The sequence below is a fragment of the Neopsephotus bourkii genome, unplaced genomic scaffold (genome assembly GCF_033783945.1).
Source record: "Neopsephotus bourkii isolate Nb327-2 ecotype Australia unplaced genomic scaffold, CSIRO-AGI_Nbou_v1 NB_481, whole genome shotgun sequence".
In the NCBI taxonomy this organism is placed as follows: domain Eukaryota; kingdom Metazoa; phylum Chordata; class Aves; order Psittaciformes; family Psittacidae; genus Neopsephotus; species Neopsephotus bourkii.
In genome coordinates, this window is record NW_026900982.1 from 1,976,051 (window position 1) to 1,997,321 (window position 21,271).

The window sequence follows — 21,271 nt, forward strand, 5'->3', positions numbered from 1 at the left end:
AGATGCCATTTTCTAATTGCAGATCTTTGTTTGTCTTTGTTATTCAAGTTTGTTATACTGTTATTCAGTTTCAAGGACTGTCTCCTCTCCAGCATCAATAAAATAAGCAGTTTTCTTATACTTACTAACTCATTCCTGCAGAACTCACTAAACAAGGGCAGCTAAACAATGGTTATACAGAGGTCCCCTGTTCCATGGTGGGGGGTGTGTGTGGCATAATGCAGATGTGCAGGAGGGCCATGCCTACCTCTCTGTGTGCACAGCCTGTTTGTGCAGGGCTTTCATGTTGACCCCACATGTGCAGGGGACCAGAATTCTCCAGAGGGGCTTACCTCTGTGCAGCACCAGCACTTGTCACTCATATAACCCTCTCCCTGAAACCGGTATAGATTTCTTATGGTTTAATCCTATACACCCAGTTTTGAAAAAGGGACTAGAAGATGTGCATGCAGCTTGAGTTCTCAGTACAGGAAAGATACAGACCTGTTAGAGAGGGTCCAGAGGAGGGACATAAAAACCATCAGAGAGCTGAAGCACCTCTCCTATGGAGACAGGTTGAGAGAGCTGGGCTTGTTCAGCCTGGAGAGGGGAAGGCTCCGGGGAGACCTTACTTCTGCCTTTCAGCTCTTAAAAGAAGCACATATGAAAGATGGGAAGAGATTTTTTATCAGAGCCGGTTGCGATAGGATGAGGGGTGATGGTTTTAAACTAAAAGAGGAGGATTCATGGACATGAGAAAGGAATCTTTTACAATGAGGATGGTAAAACAGTGGCACAGGTTGCCCAGAGAGGTGGTGGATGCCCCATCCCTGGAGACATTCAAGGCCAGGCTGGATGTGGTTCTGGGCAACCTGATCTGGTTGGAGATGTCCCTGCTCATTGCTGGGGGTTGGACTAGATGAGCTTTGAAGGTCTCTTCCAACCCAAAGTATTCCATGTTCTTACCAGACCTGTCTTTATTTGGGTACAGGAAAGACACTTTAAAAAACGCAGCACGTGTTGAGAACCAAGCCACCAATGTCACTGTCACAACCAGTGGCTGAAGTTCATACATTCAAACAGAGCAGCTCGACACCGGACATAATCTCAATATGCTGCTTGAGTGGGCGACTCTTTACAGCCGCAGGCCGTGGTTGCCATGCGGAAGTGTCGGCGGTTGCTGGGGGGGGGGCGGAAACCTGGAAAGGGAAGGCGAGAACTTCCGGGTCAGGGGAAGTTGCGCTGGGCCGGTGCGGAGCGGAAAGGTGGGAGTGAAGGGGAGAGCTACCGGTGTGCCCGGGGATGGCGGGCGGCGGCTCCCGGGGTGCGCGTAATGGCGCCTTGGAGGGTGGGGTGTGGTGTGTGAGAAGGGGCTGGGGGGAACATGGGGAGAGGTGGGGGACGCGGACCCCGCTGTGAGGGAAGGGCAGGACCAGGCGGAGGTTTGGGGGTGCTGGTGGACGGACACCTCTATGAAGTGGCGGGGAGGGGCTGGAGGAGTCGGCAGGGAAGCGGCCCCTGGGAGGGAGCTGTTCTGTGGCGGGGCTCTGGGCTGGGTGTGGAGAGGAAGGAGACTGAGACCCCGAGAGACCCTATCCTCAGGGACGGCTGCAAGTGTCTCTGTGTCTCTGCCCTGCGCACCCTCTTGCCGTCGCTCAGTTATGCCTCTGCCTGTCTGTTAAACCGTGTCCAGTCCCGGTGAAGCTCCAGTGGGGAGAACTGCCACAAAAGCGAAGGTTGCTTCTTTCCAAGCCCCAAACTGTTGCTGCTCTCCAAACCCTCATCTGGGCTGTTACTCTTGCATGGCCACATGAGTTCTTGTCCTGGCTATGGAGGTGCTGGTGCAAAGATGAAGATAATCACTTGTGCCAGAGTGTTCTGTCCCTGCAATAGCTTTCCATTTGCAGGAGCATGATCCTGGGGCATGTGTTAGTGTTGGGCTGTTCTGTCACAGACAGCAGCTGCTTAATACTAGTAGGCTTTTGTCAGAGCTGGTGAAAATCCTGCTGTGAAAAGGAGAGGAGTGCTTCTGTTTCCAGAGACAGATCACCAATCACTCCTCTGTCCAGGCTCCACAGAGTGCTCAGCCATCCAGGCAGCTCCTTGCAGACAAGAGATGGCTGAGGAACAAATTAATGTGGAAGCAAAGTGTATCTTTGGCTTCAGCTCCCCTTCAACCTTTTACTCTCAGCCCCGCAAATTCCCCAAGTCAAGAAGTGTCTGCTTTCTGCTGTCAAAGTTCCCCTGGAGGTTTGTCCTTCGGGTTCCCATGTCCACAAAAACTCCATCAGAAGGGCACAGCTGGAGCTCCCAGGCTAAGCAGCACTGCTGGTGGGCTCATCCTTTTGCCAGAGACCCTGCAGTTTTTGGTTGAACAACTGTGAAGAATATCACTTCTGTTTTCTGAAACCACAGAACTTGTTTACCATTGTTCTAGAAGAACGTGCTTTGCTTTGGGTGCATACAAATACACCAACATGCAGCATATTAGTTGTGGGTTGAGAGGGTATCTTCTCTTGTTACACTGAAAAAATAGTGTAATTATTTAATGTATCCAGATGTTTGCAATGTGCTAAAGCATCTTCATAACTAAGAGCTATTTTATTCCCTTCCTCAGCAAGAGAATATGAGTTCAACAGGGAGAAAAAGAGGAAAGCCCACCGGAGGAAGAGGAAGAGGGAGAGGAGGCAGAGGAAGAGGAGGAGGCAATAGTAGCCATTCAAACAAATCTCAGCTTGGTGGAAATAGGAAATGTTCAACCAGAATTTGGGATGATGGAGATGATTTTTGTCTCTTCGAGGGACCAAGACTGGAGTCCAGGTCTTTCTGTTAATTTGGGGAGTTTGGCATAGAGATGTTTGGGATACCTTGGGCCTGATTTTTGGACGGAAGAGTGAAAGGGTGATGAAGCTGTTTCCCTATGAAGCAGTTTTTACATGTCTTTTTTATTAACAGTTTAATTATTTTTTTTTTTTTTTTTAAGGAAAGTGAGTTTTTTAAGATTAGAACCTCTGATTTTCTTCTTTGGTCATAAAGTGATTTCAGGACATCTATGATCAAAAACACTAGTAAACACAGGATATTAATTTTTGTGTATTACAAAGCAGAAACTGGGCCATGAAAAATAAGCTATTTAGAATTAATTTGGTATCCTGAGTGTATTCTGACCAGTCTGGTTTGGAAGTACATGGTTGTACCATAGTCTGAGAACAGCTTTACCTACCAAAATGTTTATTAAATCACTTTGGATTTGACACAGGTTAAAATCCATATATGCATGTGTGTGTGCGCACAGATACAGACACACACATTGTGGTCGTGTAAGAATAAACCCAGCTGAATACTTGATGGTGATGGACTTGTCTTATTTTGGTTTTCCTGTTTTGAATTACAGGATCAGATCCTAACACATCCCAGTTCGGTTAAGATCATTTGAGCCACGCAAATAATTCATTGTTATGTTCTATTTTATTTTTAGGTCAAATGCACCTGCCAGAAGAGGAGGGCAAACAAAACAGAGACCTGAAGCAAAAATGCCTCTGCAGACCATACACATGACATCAGAGAATCAGAGAAGAGTGAGGGAACTTCTTCAAGAGCTTCAAGGACAGGAGCTTGCTCCTGAATCAGAGTTAGTTGAAATGGGGGCATACTTCTAGCTCTTTTAAATGAGAACACCTTAACAGGCACACTGTTAGAAATTAAACCAGTATTCTTTTTCCATTAACTTTTAGATGGATCTCACATACTTTGGTTTTGACTCTGCTTTATCCTCTACAGTATTAATTCTGGGAAAGAGGTAGCAGAATCCTCCATTTAAATAGAACATTTAAAACTGCAGAGGCAGAATTTTGTATCTACTCAACAGGATAATTTTGTTCCATTTTAATTTGATAACTCTTTTTATCAGAGTAGCTGGTTCTGGTGAAGATGATGATGAACCGGATTACCTTGATGATGAACAGTGCTGGTCAACTGATTGGGAAGTTTCTGACCCACTACCAAGGTCATCTGCTGAGCCAGCTGAGCACAAAGTAGTGGAAAGTGAAGTGTCTTCATTTGCTGTGCACAAACTCTCCAGGTGATGCTTTTCAGTGAATAATTTGTATCCTGAAGAGATAAATTACTAGTCTTGATACATAAGCTCTCAGTTCTTGGGCTTCTTCTTGACTCCAGGGAAGTTTGGTGTGCAGAACTGATGAGTTTGTATCTCCTACAAATTTAATCCTCCACTAGGTGAATTTAAAATAATGACTTTATGAAAATAAATCACTCCAGCCTTTTTTTCAATAAAGTTTTCAGTTCCTTCTCCAAGACAATGTAACAGGTATTGAGAAAGCTCAGGGAGCATTGTTGTTACGTGTGTTTCAAAACCTTGTAAGTGTTCTTCATCCGTTTTGCTCAGATGTGAGCATTTGTTAACAACTTCTTGCTTTGAGAATGTTTTCTGTGGGACAGCCTGTTCTGAAGAGTTTCATTTATATAGTTCAACTCAGAAATCTAATTCTGTAATTGTTATGTGCTATATTCTGAGGTGTGAGATAGTTGCTACCTAATCTCTCACCTTATGAAAAACAGACTAGCATTCACAGACACCAAATTACTGTCTGCCACTAAGTAGTATAAATATTTTTGTCTAATTTTTTTCCACCACTAGTGGTAATAGTACCTCATGCCATACATGCTTCGTTACTGTAAGCCTAATTAATCAGATCTGTGGTTATTTTGCTTCGTGCAAGTCTTTGTCACTCACTTCTTGCCATGTTGTCTGTTTTGTTGCAGGTATGGTTTTGACAGTGAGCGTTGTAGGACAGTACTGGGATCCTCCAACGGTAATATTGGGGCATCACTGGAGTATTTGCTATTGCAGTGCTTTACAGAAAGATACGGAGAGAAAATGCAGGTTTCATCAACAGCTGCTGAAGCCAGTCAAGAAGAGTGTTTAGAACAGAGAAGAGAAGAGGCTTTTGCCCTCCGGTCAATCTGTGGAGAAAAATTTGTAGAGAGAATTCAAAACCGTGTTTGGACTTTCAGTTTGGAACTGGAGTACCTGGCAAACAGGCTCAACAAATCTAAACAAAAGGGCAATTGTGCACGGGACACAGCAAAGCTGACTGCAAAGGAAATATGTAAATTTTATCTCCAAGGAGGCTGCAGGTTTGGTTCAAAATGCAGATTTGCACATGAATTCCCTCCAAACCACCCACTAAAACCAGCCAGGAACTCTGTAGATGATGCTCATCTCAGAGTTGATGGTCCTGTATATGAACTTGAAGTAAGATTTCCTGAAGAAAACAAGTATCCACTTCAGGCACCTCTTGTGGCATTTTATTCCACTGACGAGAATCTACCTCTTGCTTGTCGTTTACACATTGCTGAATTCCTCTTTGGAAAGGCTTTGATAGCTGCAGAGTCCGGTGAACCAGTGGTGTACACCTTAGTGACTTGCTTAGAAGATGAATCTGAAATGATCAAGTTGCTTGAAAATACTCACCACAAGTACAGTGTTCCTCCTGTGTCCCTGCTGGCTAAACCTTCAGTAAAGCTACAGACGGGGAGTACATCCAGTTCAAATCGGAAGTCTGAAGGTACAGCAAATATCCCTCTTACGTTTCTGGGTTAATAGCAGTCAAAAAGATAAAGAGAAGGCAGAGAGCCTAGTTCAGTTATCTGTTCCAAATCTATTTCTGGAGATTAAGGTCATGTGGTGAGCCAGATCTATAATCTGCTGTGCCTCAGCAAGTCCCTTCCATAATAAAGCTGCAGCAGAGTTCTTGCTGCTGGCAAGAACTAAGTTAAAGGAGCATAGAGCTAATGAGTTTGGGTTGGCAGAGTGAACAATGTCTTTTCCCACACAATCAATGAAAAGCCAGTGAGAGACGTGGTGTAAGCTTACCAAAATTGACCAAAGAATTTTGCTGGGAAGGAAATGGGGAAGGTTGTTTGCAAGCTTTGGTGCATCTGCTACCCATCAATTCAGAACCTTTATTTTTAATTACTTAGAATTACCAACCCCTCCTCAAAAATAATTCTGTAAAGGTGGATTTAACGCTAAGTAAGTGTTGGAAATGGTTCTAGAACATTGCTGAAGGTATCATCCTTTTTTGCATGCAAGCACAACTACTTTGATTTCACAGGGGGAGAGTTGGGACTGTGTCACTTATGGCAGGGTTACAGCAACTCTGTGGCATGGATGACCTTTAGGCTCTCAATTCCAAGCCTGTTTTATCTAAGGCGAGCTTTCTTCAAGATAGTTTTCAAGAGCAACTGTTACCACAATTTAGAGAGCCTAAATCGTGACAGCCTATGTTTTTATTATAGTAAAACTAATTATTCTATTTCTTAACAGCTCCACAGAAAGGCAGCTTTCTTCCAGAAATTCAGAATTTGCTCCAGAAATCAGAGATACCAGGTAATCGTCCTTATGTTATACAATACTTTGTTTAGATAAATGTAGCCATACCACTTTCAATGGCTGGCCTGCTGTCTGAACAAATCCCACTTGAACTGATAGGCAGTAGGCATCACAGTACCTGGTCCAGTTTCAGTCTTGGTTTGAAAGTACTTCGCAGTGGTTTAGCAATTAATGTTATAGTGTAGTTTTTAATTAATTTAAGCTGGTGTTTCCATCACAGTCTTGTGCTCTAGAGAAGTAGTCGTGTGGTGAATTGGAGAGAGGAGCTGAGGCACATGAAAAGCATTCAGGAAGGCAAACCAGTTACCAGTCTGGCTCACCATGGGGCCATCCAGACCATGGTGTTGGAGAGCACAGCTTGGTGCAAGGGGAGTGATAAGTGGGTTGGAGCTAGAGAAGTTCTGGTTTGTTTGATGAGGTTTTCTGGTAGTGTTGAACTAAATGCATGTCAAAATAGGCCTGCAGACCCTCAGCTCCAGTCTGATAAGGTGCTTTATTGAGAATGCTCCTGTAACGTGTCTCTATTCTGCAGTGCTGATGAGGTCTTGTTTGTTGGTAACAAGAATAACCAACTGTACATTCTCTGTCTCAAGCTTCAACAGTGTCAGAGCCTCAGGAAGAAGAGGTGGCAGAAGAAGAGGAAGGTGAGCCTCAACAAGTTGTTGTGGAGAATGAGAGTTACGTGCACCTCAAGAAAAAGCTCTCCAAAAAGTATGATGTGCAGGCAAAGTCTCTGTATAACGAAAATGTTAAACTCTGCACGCAATTTCGGCTGAAAAAGGTATAATGTACAGAACAAAGTGTCTGTTTTCGTATTTACTTTAGAGAAATAAATATCTAAGCCACAGGCTGCTGTTTCAAATGGTTCTGTTCCACTCCAATGGTGTTCTTACTGCCATGACATATCTGGTTTTGTGCATCAGTCTTCTAGGCACTTCCAGTCCATGTTGTATGAAAGACAGAAGCTCCCTGCATGGCAAGAGAGAGAAACCATTCTTGATTTGCTGAAGAGCCACCAAGTTCTTGTTGTGAGCGGCATGACAGGGTAAGAGTGTGATTGCAGATGCATCAAAGCGTACACAGAAGAGTGTGAAATATGTATCTATGGAAAGGTTAGAATACAGCAGTCCTACCTGACGTGATGATGACACTAATGAAACAAAGTGAATTTCAAGTGGAATGCAGTCATCTTAATTTACGTGGATAGAAGGTGTTGGGTTTGTGGGAGTTTTTTGTTTGTTTCTTTAATGAATCCCTGATTTTGTCCTGCAGATGTGGGAAAACCACTCAGATTCCTCAGTTTATTTTGGATGCTTCATTGCAAGGATCTCCAAGCAGAGTTGCAAACATCATCTGCACTCAGCCTCGCAGGATCTCTGCCATTTCTGTGGCTGAACGTGTAGCCAAAGAAAGAGCAGAAAGGATTGGACTTACTGTTGGATATCAGATCCGTCTGGAAAGTGTAAAGGTATATACATATATATGCGTTGCTTCTTGTTTTTCATTTAGTTTATTAAAATGTGCTTAGTGCTTCTTCAGCATACAGAATCTCTGCCCTGTAGTGAGATCAGCAAGTCTGTGTCAGCTGTATTTTATATTATATTATGAAATATTTATTTTATTTCATCTCAAGTTGCACAGTCCACTTTACAGAGTAAGAGTTGGGTACTATGTCTTATATTGTTTTGCTTTCTGTTGAGACAGGTGAAGGGGTCTGAGAGCATGAATAGTAATTCTGGCCTCTGGAATGCTACTTAATCATAGAGTCAGAGAATGGTTAGGTTTGGAAAGGACCTTAAGATCATATAGTCTCAACCCCCCTGCCATGGGCAGGGACATCTCACCCTAGATCATGTTGCCCAAGGCCCTGTCCATCCTGGCCTTGAACACTGCAGCTATTGACTTAATTTCTCTTTGCCTCTGAAGTGGATTAAAGGTTGCAGCTTGGGTCAGCCAGAAGGAGGGGTTGAATTCAAACTGCTGTCTTGGAAGCGAAATTTTGTTTACGTTACAGCTGATCGCTTTTTACATGAACTATGTTACAAAAGAGATTCAGAAGATCTTTCTAGGGACAGAGATTCAAGTTTTTTATCAGAAAGCAACTTCCACGGGAAAAACAACTCAGATTTTTTGTTTACCCCTTATAGTTAGCAGTGTTCCTTAGTAAAAAGCAGGTGTTGTCAGCTTTTAGTCACAAAAGAAAAATAATTCAGCCTGTATGCAGCAGGAATTGTTTGTTCTCTTTCTGTCAAACCTGACACTCAATTGAAACTGAATGTTTAACAGCAACACATGTTCTCTTTGCACTATGTTAAATTGCACAAAGTCAACTGAACGCTTTGTCTTATTGTTCAAGTCCTCAGCTACCAGACTCTTGTACTGCACTACTGGTGTGTTGTTGAGAAGGCTGGAAGGTGATCTGACTTTGCATGGAATCACGCATGTTATCGTTGATGAAGTTCATGAAAGAACAGAAGAAAGGTAAATAATCTCTTATCCCATAAGCAAAATCAAGGTCATAGTCAGAAGGATAAAGGTGACTTTGATAAGGTGCAAGTAACTGAAGTCAGACTTCTTGATCCTGTGGCAGTAATGTGGGCTGGTGAAAGAAGTCTGGTTTTAGGTTCTTGTCTTTGGGCAATAGGAGATGGTGTTGCAGCAGCTTGCAAAGAAATCGTGTCTCTTATATTTTTATGCATCCAGTCTGCCATCATGTTGCAGAAAAGAGGTTTTGGATGGGGCTGAAGGGTTAAGTAAGTTTTTAACCACAGTTGTCAGGTTCTTATTCTTCCCTTCTTTGAGCTTTTAACAAATACCCTGATTCTTCACATGGCATTTTGAGAATCATTGCTCCTGATGCAGGAGCACCTGCAGAGGACCTTCAGCAGAGCACCTGCAAGGGGCAAGTGCTCACATTTTCATCCAGTCTATAGATTTTACTAGTTCTAAACAGTCTGCTCCAGCCTCCACGGTTTTACCCCACTTATCTACTGATGGTAGGCAAAAGATAATGTCTGTCAGTATCTCTGTAAAGTAAGTGGCAAGGATCCCTTTCTTTGATGCTTTCCTTGTGAAACATTGCAGTGTGGTAGGTTTCAGGATGCATTCTCTGTGACCCATTATTCTACAGCTCAGCTTATATTTTAGCCTCATAAAGGGCTTACATCTCTCAAGGATTCTTCTTTCTTCTCATCTAAAATCACTGAAACCAGTTTTGTAAGCATGCCACAAAAACTCTAAATCTGTAGGGAAGAATGCAATGCACGGGAAGAAGTTTGAGTAACTCTTCCAGTAAGGAAGAGGAGCAAAAAGGACTCATTTGTTACTTTGAGTTAATTTTTTACCTAATGTTCTTGTCTTATCATTAATGTAATTAATTTATAAGGTAGCCAAAGCTCTTGATAGCTTAAATGAATTTGCCAAGTAATCCTGACACTCTAGTAAGGAACAACCAAAGAATAAGCAGAGTGCCTTCCATTCATTTATTACAGCCATTCTGAGAAGCTTATGCTTCTGTGATGGTATTTCTGTGCTACTGAAAATGCCAGGAAGGTGGACAGAATGGGGAGAAAAAAAGAGACTCTGAAAGTTAACACTGAAGAAATTCAAATGTCTTTTTGCTTGTTTTCTGCAGTGACTTCTTGCTGCTGGTTTTAAAAGATATAATGGTTCAGAGGCCAGACCTGCGCATTGTACTAATGAGTGCCACCTTGAATGCAGAGCTTTTTTCTCAATACTTTCACTCCTGCCCAATTATTAACATACCAGGTGAAAACCATTTTTATTATCTTGTCACATTCATTGTTTTAAGGGTTTGTTTTCAGTATTTCTACTTCTGAAGTGTTTCTCAGTTCAAGTATAAGGAGCTAGTCTGCAAAGTGGCAAGGCCAGGATTTATACAAGAACTGTGATTCCAATGGATTATAAAGAAAGACCAATGAGATTTAAGAGAGAGAATTGGAAAATGAGCCTTTTTTGTGCTGTCTCTATACCAGTAGAATTTGCCTTCCAAAAGACAAAAATGACACAGCGTGCATGATGTGGTTCCCTGAGCTAGTTTCACCACAGCTGAAAACTCCTCTGTCCTTGTGAAAAAGTTGTCAAGCAGTGGGAGGATCCAGCTGGATGGGTACACATTTAGCCAAATGTGCCTTTTAAATTGCTAAGTTATTACATGGAGCATGGCAGAAGCATGTACTACCCTCATGGATGTGTTCCCTTAAGTCGGTTAGCTCTTCTCTGACTGTGTAAGTGCATGTTACCAAACCATGCTTGGAAATCATCCCCTGTTTGTCCCAGACAGAAATTGTGTTGAAGAGTGCAGTACAGATGAGAGCTGTGAAGCCAGTGTATGACATAATAACCTATCTGAAATGATAACCACCTTCAGTCATGTTCCTCTTTTCTGTGTGTTGTGCAGCATGTAGATTTATTCTCTTTCCTTTTAGGACGAACGTTTCCTGTGGATCAGTTTTTCCTGGAGGATGTGATTGCAATGACAAGGTATGAAGATGCTAAAAATCTCAGATGTCTTTGGCTTTTGGGGCTGCACTATTGACCTTGTGACTGCAGCAGTTCTGTGCATAGATTTAAAAATGAATTTCTCTCAAAACTCCCCCATCACCTGCAGTCCTAGAGTTGTACTAAAGCACTGATTTTAAACCATACTTATACTGCAGTGGGATCTAGGATCTCATGGTGGCATAGATGGCGTGGTTTAGCATGAGGTGTCCCTGCCCATGGCAGGGAGGTTGGAAATAGATGATCTTAAGGTCCTTTCCAACCCTAACTATTCTATGATTCTATTCTATGATTCTGTGAGGCTGAAACAGGCCTTTCTGCATTAGATACGACATAAATACTCAAGAATGGGTGAGCTTTGCCATGGAGAGTTTGTCAGTGCTTGTGCTTTACTTGTTTCAGTGATGGTTAGGTGCTGGCAAGCAAAAGAAATTTGAAGGTAGATTTCAGCACTGAAGGTGACAAATGCAGGATACCAAACTATTCCTTTTTGTAAGCCCTGCCTTGCCACTTGGGATCCAGATTCCTTGTACCTTTCATAGTTACTATACTTTTGTATAGTTACTGGAGAATCGCAGCAGCTCAGATGTTCCTCAGATGGTAAACTGATCAACTATTGTAAGTTACTTGCAAATTCTTGCTCTGAGCTACTCAGTTGTCAAGATCAAGTTTCCAGTCCTAGTCTTCTGCATCACAGCTTTTACTAACACCCTAGTATGAAAGGACACTTGACCTTGATACTGTCTGTGGTTTTGCAACCCCCTTAAGCAAAGTTCCCCTCAGCCCCTCAGCTTTATATCTAAATACTTCTGATACCTGTCTCTTTAGCAAGTTATTTGGGGGAGACAGTTAGGCTTCTTTCCGAGGCACTGAGTGTTCTTCTGCTGTTCAGGTATGTTTTAGAGGACAGTAGTCCCTACAGGCGCAAGACAAAGCAAGAAAACAAACAGAATGCAAGACACAAAAGAACTGCATATGAAGAAGTAGAGGAGGACCTGAGACGTGCTGGCATGCTGGAAAGCACTGACACAGTTGTCAGAGATTCAGACCCAGACCAAAAATTAACTCTGAAGCAGCTCCTTACACGATACAAAGGTGAGCTCCTTCCTAAATCTAATAGATTGGCATATAATATTTGCCAGTCAACATGACATGTTACCGTATAATATTGTCTGTTGAATGCATGTATCTAATTCAGAGTCTTGTAGTTGTGAAATGAAGCAGGTCACTACTTCTAGATGATATCAGAAACCTCCTGCTTGCCAAAAAATAAAAGAAAAAGGAAGAAATAGAGAACCCATTGTTCTCTCAAACTGGAACAAACATCTTGGCTGAAAACAGTCCTTAGCATCTGAAAATGTACAGTTCTCAGTTACTGTCTGTTCCCATCCCCTTTCAGATGCATTGTTAATTCTACTTTCTTTCTCTGTATCTGTTCTTGCTGGAGCACTGGTAGATGAATCCTGGTCTAGGCTGTGCACAGGGCAAGTTTAATCCCCAATAAGGCATATGAAGGGAAGGCTAGAGTTGAAACAGAGGAGAGCAATGGAAGGGGGAATATGACACATTGAGTCACTTCTTGAGCTACCTCTTCTGATCTAAGTCAGATGCTGTTTAAACCAGGGTGTGGTTGGTTGTGCAGCCACACTGGTTCAGTGCATTAAAACATCCAGCAGATATTTTTTATAAGAGATGGACTTATTGTGTGTTTTATTTCTTTGTCCCCAGGGGTTAACAAATCAGTATTGAAAACAATGTCTGTCATGGACTTGGACAAAGTTAATTTGGAGTTAATTGAAGCCTTGTTGGAATGGATAGTTGCTGGCAGACATTCATACCCCCCAGGTAATCTCCTTGTCTCCTTGTCCTTGAGAGATAAACAAAAGTAGATTCATGGAGACTGTGCACTTACAGTCAGCCCAAAGCTAATGTTTTGCATGCAGAGTTTGTGTAGTTACTATTTTGGAAGGGTAGGGGGGGAGAAAGTTCTAGCTGAGTAACAAAGCCATTGTTATACATCAAATGGGGAAGGTGAGAGAATTGTCTGCTTTGGAATGTCTTTGGTGAAGGACTGTTGCAGCCTGCATGTTTTCTTTGGTAAAACAGTTGTGAAACAGAGCAATGGGCCTTTGCACACTGATAAAATATCCTGCTGTCCTTTCTGTTGAGAGATTTTTAAATTGCTTTTTATTTTAATCTACGTATATAGGTGCTGTGTTGATATTTTTGCCTGGTCTAGCAGAAATCAAGATGCTTTATGAGCAGCTCCAGTCTAATGCTCTTTTTAATAACAGACACAGCAAGAGGTAAGGCAGAAAAGCGCCAAAACTATTGGTCTTTTCCCATAAATAAAGAGTACCTTCCTGCAGAAAGCCTGCCTTTATCCAGGGTTAAATAAAGGTTATTCAGTGTGTAAGACAGCTTGTGATATGAAAGTCTTGACTTGAGTTAGGATAATTCCTTTTCTACTGTCTTACTGGCTTCCTCTTTTTGTTTTATTCTCCTCAACTCAGACAGGTTAGTTGTTGGAGTTCTCAGAGATCCTCATGATGGGTGTTCTCTATCTTGTACTCTGCACAATCCAGTGGACTGTTGAAAACTTCATCACCTCAGTCCTTGTTCTGTTTTGGGATGTTTTCTGAGACATTCAGTTGTAGTTGTAATTTAGAGTAGATTGTTACGTGGAGATGCAATTGGATCTCTTTGACTGAACAGCTTTTACACAGATGTCATGGCAAGGTTAGCTGACGTTTTCAACGGCAGATTCTAGACTCTTCTAAAGAGGCAGAATTTTTGCTCAACTCTATTCTGAGACCTGTCCCTTCTGTAAACTTCACCCTTTCTAGCAATAAGTATCAGCAATAGTGTGGCCAGCGGGTTCAGGGCAATGATCATCCCCCTGTACCCAGCACTGGTGAAGCTGCACCTCAAATACTGTGTTCAGTTTTAAGCCCCTCACTGCAAGGAAGACATTGAGGTGCTGGAGCAGGTCCAGAGAAGGGCAGCAAAGCTGGTGAAGGGTCTGGAGCACAAGTCTTACAAGGAGCAGCTGAGGGAGCTGGGGTTGTTTAGTCTGGAGAAAATGAGGCTGAGGCAAAACTGTATCTCTACAACTACCTGAGAGGAGGATGGAGCAAGGTGAAGGTCAGTTTCTTCTCCCAGGTAAGAAGCGATAGGATGAGAGGAAATTGCCTCAAGTTGTACCAGGGGAGGTTTAGATTGGATGTTAGGAAAAATTTCTTCACCAAAAAGGTTATCAAGCACTGGAACAGGCTGCCCAGGGAAGTGGTTGAGTCACTATCCCTGGGACATGGTTTAGTGGTAGACTTGCAAGTGTTCAGTTATGGTTAGAGTCAGTGACCAAACCTAAATGATTCTATGATTCTGTGTCTTATGTCAAAGTGGCTTGCTGGTTTTACATTGCTTTGAATGGCTGTGGGCAGTGTCTAGTGCCAGTCAGGCAAAAGTGTGTGCAGATAAGATTGTTCCCAACAGAGAAAAGGCTGGAGATGCACTGAGAATGCTGTTGTATTCTCCCTCCAGGTGTGTTGTTTATCCACTTCATTCTTCACTGTCTAGTGAAGAACAGCAGTCTGTGTTCCTCAGGCTTCCTGCAGGAGTTATCAAAATCATCATCTCTACAAACATTGCAGAAACATCTGTCACCATTGATGATGTGGTCTATGTGATTGATTCTGGAAAAATGAAAGAGAAAAGGTACTGGGATTCATTCCTCAGAGCTTTGTGATCTGGGAAACTGACCTATGCCTTGAGCTACATACTTTAGCTTACCAAAGAGCTGGGGAAAAGCTTGAAGGAACATCGTTTTCAGAAAGCTTCTGCAAGGGGAGGAAGCCAGTCTAGCCTCAGAGCCAACTGCAGGGGTTTGGAATTTTGTCCATACAGAAGTTGGCAGCACCTGCCTGTTTGACCTCCATCCTGTTCACTCTGCAGTCATGACTATAAGTGTGTTTCTTGCTCTCCTGTAGATATGACCCAAGCAAAGGGATGGAAAGTCTGGAAGACACATTTGTGTCCAAGGCCAACGCTCTGCAAAGGAAAGGACGAGCAGGCCGTGTAGCCTCAGGTGTCTGCTTTCATCTTTTCAGTAGCCATCACTATAACCATCAGCTTATAAAAGAGCAGTTGCCAGAAATACAAAGAGTTCCCTTGGAACAACTTTGTCTAAGGTGAGCTGTTGTTCCTGTACTTGCCTAAGTGCAGAATGTCCTTCCTCCACTGCAGAGAGCACCTGGAATGCCATTACCAAAGTGCTTAGTTTCCTCATTGTTTTCTGACATCATGAAACAAGAAACTGCCCTGGAGATTTAAGGCTTTTTGATCTTAGTATCAAGTAAGACAGCAGTTTGGTTGCTTTGACCTTACTATCACATTGCCTCTGCATCCAGAGCTCCCCCTCTAATCACACTGTCCACCAATTCTCCCTGTGCTTCTTCATGTTCCTTAGCTCTCATCTGATAGGAAAAAGACACGTCTCTCAGATCTCTCATAACACAGAAGATCGTGCATTCTTGTACTCCAGACCCACAGCAGATATTTGTCCCCTTATGCTCTGAAGCCTCCTGTGGTATTTCTGCACAGCATAGTGCAGTAAAGCCACAATCTGGATCAAGCACCACTATCAGGCAAATGCTAAATGAATGGGTCCTCCTATTCCTGCTACCCGCTGGGCATCCTTTTGTACAAAAAGAAAATGGAACAAATTCCTTAGTATATAGAACTAAGCTGCTTTGTTTTTCTTTCTTTCTTTAAGAATTAAGATTCTGGAGATGTTTTCTGCACAGAGTCTTCACTCTGTCTTATCACGACTAATCGAGCCCCCTAGAACTGAGTCTTTGCGAGCATCAAAGCTGCGACTGCAGGACTTGGGAGCATTAACTCCAGATGAAAAGCTCACCCCCCTGGGATATCACTTGGCTTCTCTGCCTGTTGATGTCAGGATTGGCAAGCTGATGCTGTTTGGCACCATCTTCCGCTGCCTGGATCCTGCGCTGACTATAGCAGCCAGTCTGGCCTTTAAGTCACCTTTTGTAAGTATTCTGAACCATGTATTCCACTTCGAAAGCAGTGCATTTTTATGCAGCAGCAAAACACTGTTGTAAACTTGCAGTATTCTACACTTGAGTATTTTAATTCTCCTTCTTCAGCTACATTGTTTGTATGTTAATACAGTGTTCCTTAAAAAAGTCCAGTTAAAAGCAGAAGACCAAAACTGTGCAGCAGCAAGAAGAATGTTATTTATTTTATGAGTGCACAGTAGATACTAGTATCTACTAGTAGATACTAGATAGATACTATCAAACTAGTTGATACTAGTTTGAATTTGAATTAAGAAGTGCAGCCAGGCCATTTTGTCCAAATTTGGTGTAAAAATTGTAAATGAATGGTAATATAAGAAGCAGTTAGAAATAATTAGGAAACGGTGCTAATGATGAAGTTGATGTTTGAGCTGTGAAGCAAGTCTCAGTTTGTGTTCACTTTCATGTTGGCTTTTTGAATCAGCTGCTGCACTTAGTACTGTTAATCCTCTACTGCAGTGTACAAACTTGCATGGAAAGTCAGGCTTTCTTGAAGTTTTGATTGCTGTCATTAGTAGTACAAATAGTTTGTACTGAGGATAATTGCAAGAGAATCGGAAATAGATTGTTCTAGTTATTTAATTGCATATTGTTTTTCATATGCTTATTGAGCATTTTCTACAGCATTTTGACTTCAAGTGCTACATCTGTGTGCTGTTACAGAATAACTTAAATTCATCTTTTTTAATGTCCTGAGTTACTGTTGCTTTCTCTCTCTCAGACCCAAGTGGATTTTAGACTTAATTTGCTCTTCTGTATTATAAGCATTCTGATTTGAACTTCAGCTCCGTTAACTTGCTGAGATTTGTCAGATGGTGTTTTTTATGGATGTTGGCATTTTGCAACTGCAGAGAGGTCTGCTCAAAATGAAGTGTTTTCTGTGAGCTGATTAATCACAGGTTTACCTTTGGGTCTCTTGTGGTTACACAGGGCAATAGGCTTAGGTGCTCTGCTATTGTCTAGGCATTTTTTAATGCCTCGTGTTTTCTGTTACCCGTGGAGAAAGCCTGCTTTCTGACCTGTGAGCTGCTGTGAAATACCAAAGTTAGTGACATGCAGGTCTTGCAATGGACTGTCTAGGCATGAAAAACACAATCTGTTACTGCTCATCTAGGTGTCACCATGGGATAAAAGGGAAGAAGCAAACAAAAAGAAGTTGGAGTTCGCAGTAGGAAACAGTGACTACCTGGCTCTTCTGCAGGCCTATAAGGTGAGCTAAAATTCAGTGTTCTCTCTGAGCTTCTGATGTGCTTGAAATTCAAGCTGAAATATTTTATTAAAGACCTCATCCCATCCTCTCCATTAGGGGTGGCGTTTGAGTATCAGAGAGGGTTCTCAGGCAAGCTACAACTACTGCAGGGAGAACTTCTTGTCAGGAAGAGTTCTTCAGGTAAGTCTGTTTTTGTGGCCTTGCCCAGAGGCTGCTTGCTCCACTGGCAGAGCCCTAGTGACAAACATAAGCAAGTGGTGAAGACTTCTCTCTGTGTGCTGCACCCATCAGTCACAGCCCTTTGTCTGTCTGTAGGAAATTGCCAGTCTGAAACGGCAATTCACCGAACTGCTTTCTGACATTGGGTTTGTGAAGGAGGGATTAAGAGCCAGGGACATTGAGAAGAAGTGGTCCCAAGAAGGTGATGGTGTGTTGGATGCTACAGGGGAAGAGGTAATTCCCAGCATTTCAGTGCTCCAAAACAATGCTGCTGTATTTCATTTGACCCAGGTTCCAGGTGGGATCGACACTGTAATCTCACACTGGCAATAGCCATCTCCTATCTGTCTGCTCCATTCTTCCTCCCTATACATCATACATGCTGGCACTACACTCCATTGCATGAGGCCTTATGTGTACAGGAAGAACAGGCCCAGATGTGGAAGTGAGCTGAAACTTGCTCCTTTGAGACAGTGAGCAGTGCTGACTTGACATGTTAGAAGTGAGCAAGTGGTGCAAAGGCACATATGACTCATGACCTGGCCCCAGTGTTGGGATTAGTAACAACCTTATTTTGGGAACAGAATTACCCTACAGAGCAGGCAGGGTAATTCAGCATTGCAGACAATCTTCAGAAAGCAGTATGTCTGGAGCCAGAGATCTCCTGGGGCTATGTGATGAGGTGGTACTGGTTTGGTAGTTCTAGGGTCTCACACTATGCATTGGGATAACTTATGCTTGCTTTCTTTTGGGGACAGACTGCTTTGTAGCCAGATGTTATTCCCTAATGTCTGGAATTGATAGTTGGTGGCCAATTAGCTTGATTGATAGTGGGGGGAACGAAGGCCAGGTTAGGCTGAAAGCTCAGGGCAGTAATTACTCCTCCCCTACAAAGCACAGCACTGCAGCTACAAAAGGAAACCCCTTTCAGGAATTCAATCATTCCAGAAGCAGGGCTTTACCTTTATAGACTTAACCTGTAGAATACCTAATGCATACGTTAATTTCACAGGCAAATTCAAACGCAGAGAATATCAAGCTGATCTCGGCTATGTTGTGTGCTGCGCTGTATCCCAATGTTGTGCAGGTAAAAGAATGCTTTCTCATTTTCCCTTCTGCTGTCTAGCATATCCTCACAGCCTGCTTTCAGTCTGGGCTGGTGGTGGCAGCCTTGAGCCTGGCTTAGGTTGCCAAAGCTTGCTGCTCACAGTTGTTAGCACCAGGCAGCTGAGCTCCAGTTCGTATCGCTTGGGACCGCTGCTGTTCCTACAGGCTGATTTTAGTGTCACACAGGAGCCAACAGCCAAAGTTCTTAAGAAGCTATTTTAAATTACAGCTTTGTAACCTCAGCTTTAGAAGGCTGAGGTTACAAATGAGCACACACTCAGGGTTAGACAGCACCTGGAGTGCAGTATCTCTCTCTGGTGACCTGACATGCTACTACTTGAGGATTTCATTGATAAAATGAAAACATAAGTTAAAAATGTCTTCTGATAAAGCAGATTTTTACAACTTTTTTTTCTGACCCTACAGGTGAAAAAGCCAGAGGGCAAATACCAGAAGACCAGTACAGGAGTGGTCAAATTGCAGCCTAAAGCAGAAGAGCTGAAGTTTGTTACCAAAAATGATGGTTATGTTCACATTCATCCTTCGTCTGTGAATTACCAGGTCAGGATTCTTTTTTTTTCTGCAAAGCTGAAAGTGGGGTTTTGATCATTAACCACATATTTGGGATATAAAGGCTTTGAACTGTTATCACTTGCTTTGAAAGAGCATAACAAAGGCGCCCATGAAAATGTCCTTAACATGAAATAGAGAATTTGGGGCCTTGAGGCAACAGTGATGAATTAGCTGATTTCTCACATGCTCACTGCAAAGCGGGATGGAGCAAGGGATAACTGCCAGTTATTGGCAACACTTACGGGTCAGACTCAAGGTACCTTTTAACCACATTTGCTGTTCTTTGCAGCCATAGAAGAGGCAGGCAGGCCTGTATTTGTCTGAGCAGGTAGGAAGAGGTGTGGCACTGTAATGAGGATGTGGTGTATGTGTTCCAGACTAGGCACTTTGAAAGCCCCTACCTGGTGTATCATGAGAAGATCAAGACCAGCCGTGTGTTCATTCGAGACTGCAGCATGGTGTCAGTGTACCCACTGGTCCTCCTCGGAGGTGGGCAGGTCCACATGCAGCTGCAGAAGGGAGAATTTGTCATTTCTCTTGACGATGGATGGATACGGTTTGTGGCTGCCTCTCACCAGGTAAGGAAAAGCAGGGATAATCCTGGGAGTGCTGCAGAGCTCTGCTTGTGTGTGGAATGCAGGAGATGCACCTCTGTGTTTTACCATAGGTGGCTGAGCTGGTGAAAGAGCTGCGCTGTGAACTGGACCAGCTGCTGCAGGATAAAATCAAGAATCCAAGCATGGACTTATGCATGTGCCCCCGTGGATCTCGGATCATCAGTATGATTGTAAAGCTTGTGACCACGCAGTAATGTGAGAACAGCTTCCTGTACTCACTGTTTGCTACTGTCTGAGAATGGACCAACTAACATCAGTGTCTTGATGTATCTGTCATCCCCAAAAATGGCACGGATCTCTGGAAGACCAAGTTGGCACCTGTATTATTGACAGGTTTTGGATTATTTTTGTTTAGTTTCTTTGTTTACAGAGAGCTCTCCTGTTGACAGTAAGGTTTGTTACACTACACACTGGGGCATGGGAAAATGGCAAATCTCCCAAGAGGAGGAGAAACTGCCAGCTAAGGAAGTGTTTTTTCGTGAGGCCATACACTGGCAATAGTGTTTTCTGGGCACAAAAATACCTGCTACCTAGCTGCTTTTTTTGTACTGGTGATGTCTGGAGGCAACATGTGAGATCATAAGCTGCTCCTGAATTGGGTTTAAACTCACTTCTGCATTTTGGCCGAGACTTTACTGAGTCGGTCATAGCTGACCAGAGATGGAGCTGTTTATGGTTCAAGCCAATGCCCTCAAAAAGGTGAGCACGTTTTAATTCATGTCAGGTGGTTCTGAAATAGGTTTAGAGAACATCCCCTGGTGAGGAGGCTGTACCAGATCATTTGGAGAAACATGTTGGACCCATGCAGGCTGTTCTGGTTAGTGTAAAGCTGCAGGAGTGGAGGTTTCCCCTGGCAGCCAGGCTTCTCCAGTTTCACCCTGTGCTATGAAAAAGTCTTCCAATACCTAAAGGGCTGACAAAAAAGCTGGCAGAGGGGCTTTTTACAAGGATATGTAGTGACAGGATGAGGGGGAATGGCTTTAAACTGACAGAGGGGAGTTTTAGCTGAGATATTAGGAAATTCTTCCTTGTGAGAGTGGTGAGGCCCTGACACAGGTTGCCCAGAGAAGCTGTGGCTGTGTTCAAGGCCAGGTTGGATGGGGCTTGGTCTAGTGGAAGGTGTCCCTGCCCATGGCAAGGGGATGGAACTAGATGGGCTTTAAGGTCCCTTCCAACCCAAAGCATTCTGTGATTCTGCGACTGCTGTAATGCACTAAAAATGGATCCTGGAGTGGATGGATGGTTACTGTTAACCTCCTCTGGTAGCTGGTAGTACTTCTGCCACCCTGCAGAGCTGGAAGAAAGCCCCACTTCTGGAAACTACTAGCCAAACTCCTACTCTGGGGATTGGACTGCTACAGAAGAGTAGCAGAATGTTGCAGTAGTAATACTACTTCTTTCCTTTGACATTGCTCAGTTCCAGTGCTGAGCGTTGCTACAGATAAGCTGCCTGATATACTAGCAAATAGCAAGTGCCTTAACTTTGCTGTCATCTGTAATAGTAAAACCAGAGTAAATGCTGTCTCTGCCA

General features: G+C 43.1%; 2 protein-coding genes across 3 annotated transcripts in view; one reads left to right on the forward strand and one right to left on the reverse strand.

The window, feature by feature from the left end:
- The window catches only part of GALM (galactose mutarotase), a 201,153-nt gene that overhangs the window by 141,114 nt on the left and 38,768 nt on the right, over positions 1–21,271 (reverse strand). The gene's annotated exons all lie outside the window — the stretch shown is intronic.
- On the forward strand, positions 1,199–20,363 carry DHX57 (DExH-box helicase 57). 2 transcript variants are annotated; one of them, XM_061350304.1, is made up of 25 exons: positions 1,199–1,244; positions 2,597–2,799; positions 3,458–3,610; positions 3,890–4,060; positions 4,762–5,567; positions 6,329–6,391; positions 6,988–7,175; positions 7,318–7,439; positions 7,667–7,862; positions 8,751–8,875; positions 10,029–10,162; positions 10,843–10,897; positions 11,808–12,010; positions 12,644–12,760; positions 13,125–13,221; positions 14,459–14,632; positions 14,905–15,105; positions 15,690–15,966; positions 17,129–17,224; positions 17,321–17,404; positions 17,540–17,677; positions 18,456–18,530; positions 18,977–19,111; positions 19,501–19,701; positions 19,791–20,363. In XM_061350304.1, exons 2-25 carry the CDS (start codon positions 2,606–2,608, stop codon positions 19,932–19,934), a joined length of 4,149 nt encoding a protein of 1,382 aa, XP_061206288.1. In that variant the 5' UTR covers positions 1,199–1,244; positions 2,597–2,605; the 3' UTR covers positions 19,935–20,363. The 2 variants fall into 2 exon arrangements, with proteins under 2 accessions (XP_061206288.1, XP_061206289.1); XM_061350305.1 differs by lacking the exon at positions 6,329–6,391.

Excerpts from the sequence above, each read along its gene's own strand:
- DHX57 (XM_061350304.1), top strand. The coding sequence starts at position 2,606 with ATGAGTTCAACAGGGAGAAAAAGAGGAAAGCCCACCGGAGGAAGAGGA. Across the intron at positions 12,011-12,643 it reads GCTCCTTACACGATACAAAG|GGGTTAACAAATCAGTATTG; the intron begins GTGAGCTCCTTC and ends CTTTGTCCCCAG. Across the intron at positions 19,702-19,790 it reads TTGTGGCTGCCTCTCACCAG|GTGGCTGAGCTGGTGAAAGA; the intron begins GTAAGGAAAAGC and ends GTTTTACCATAG.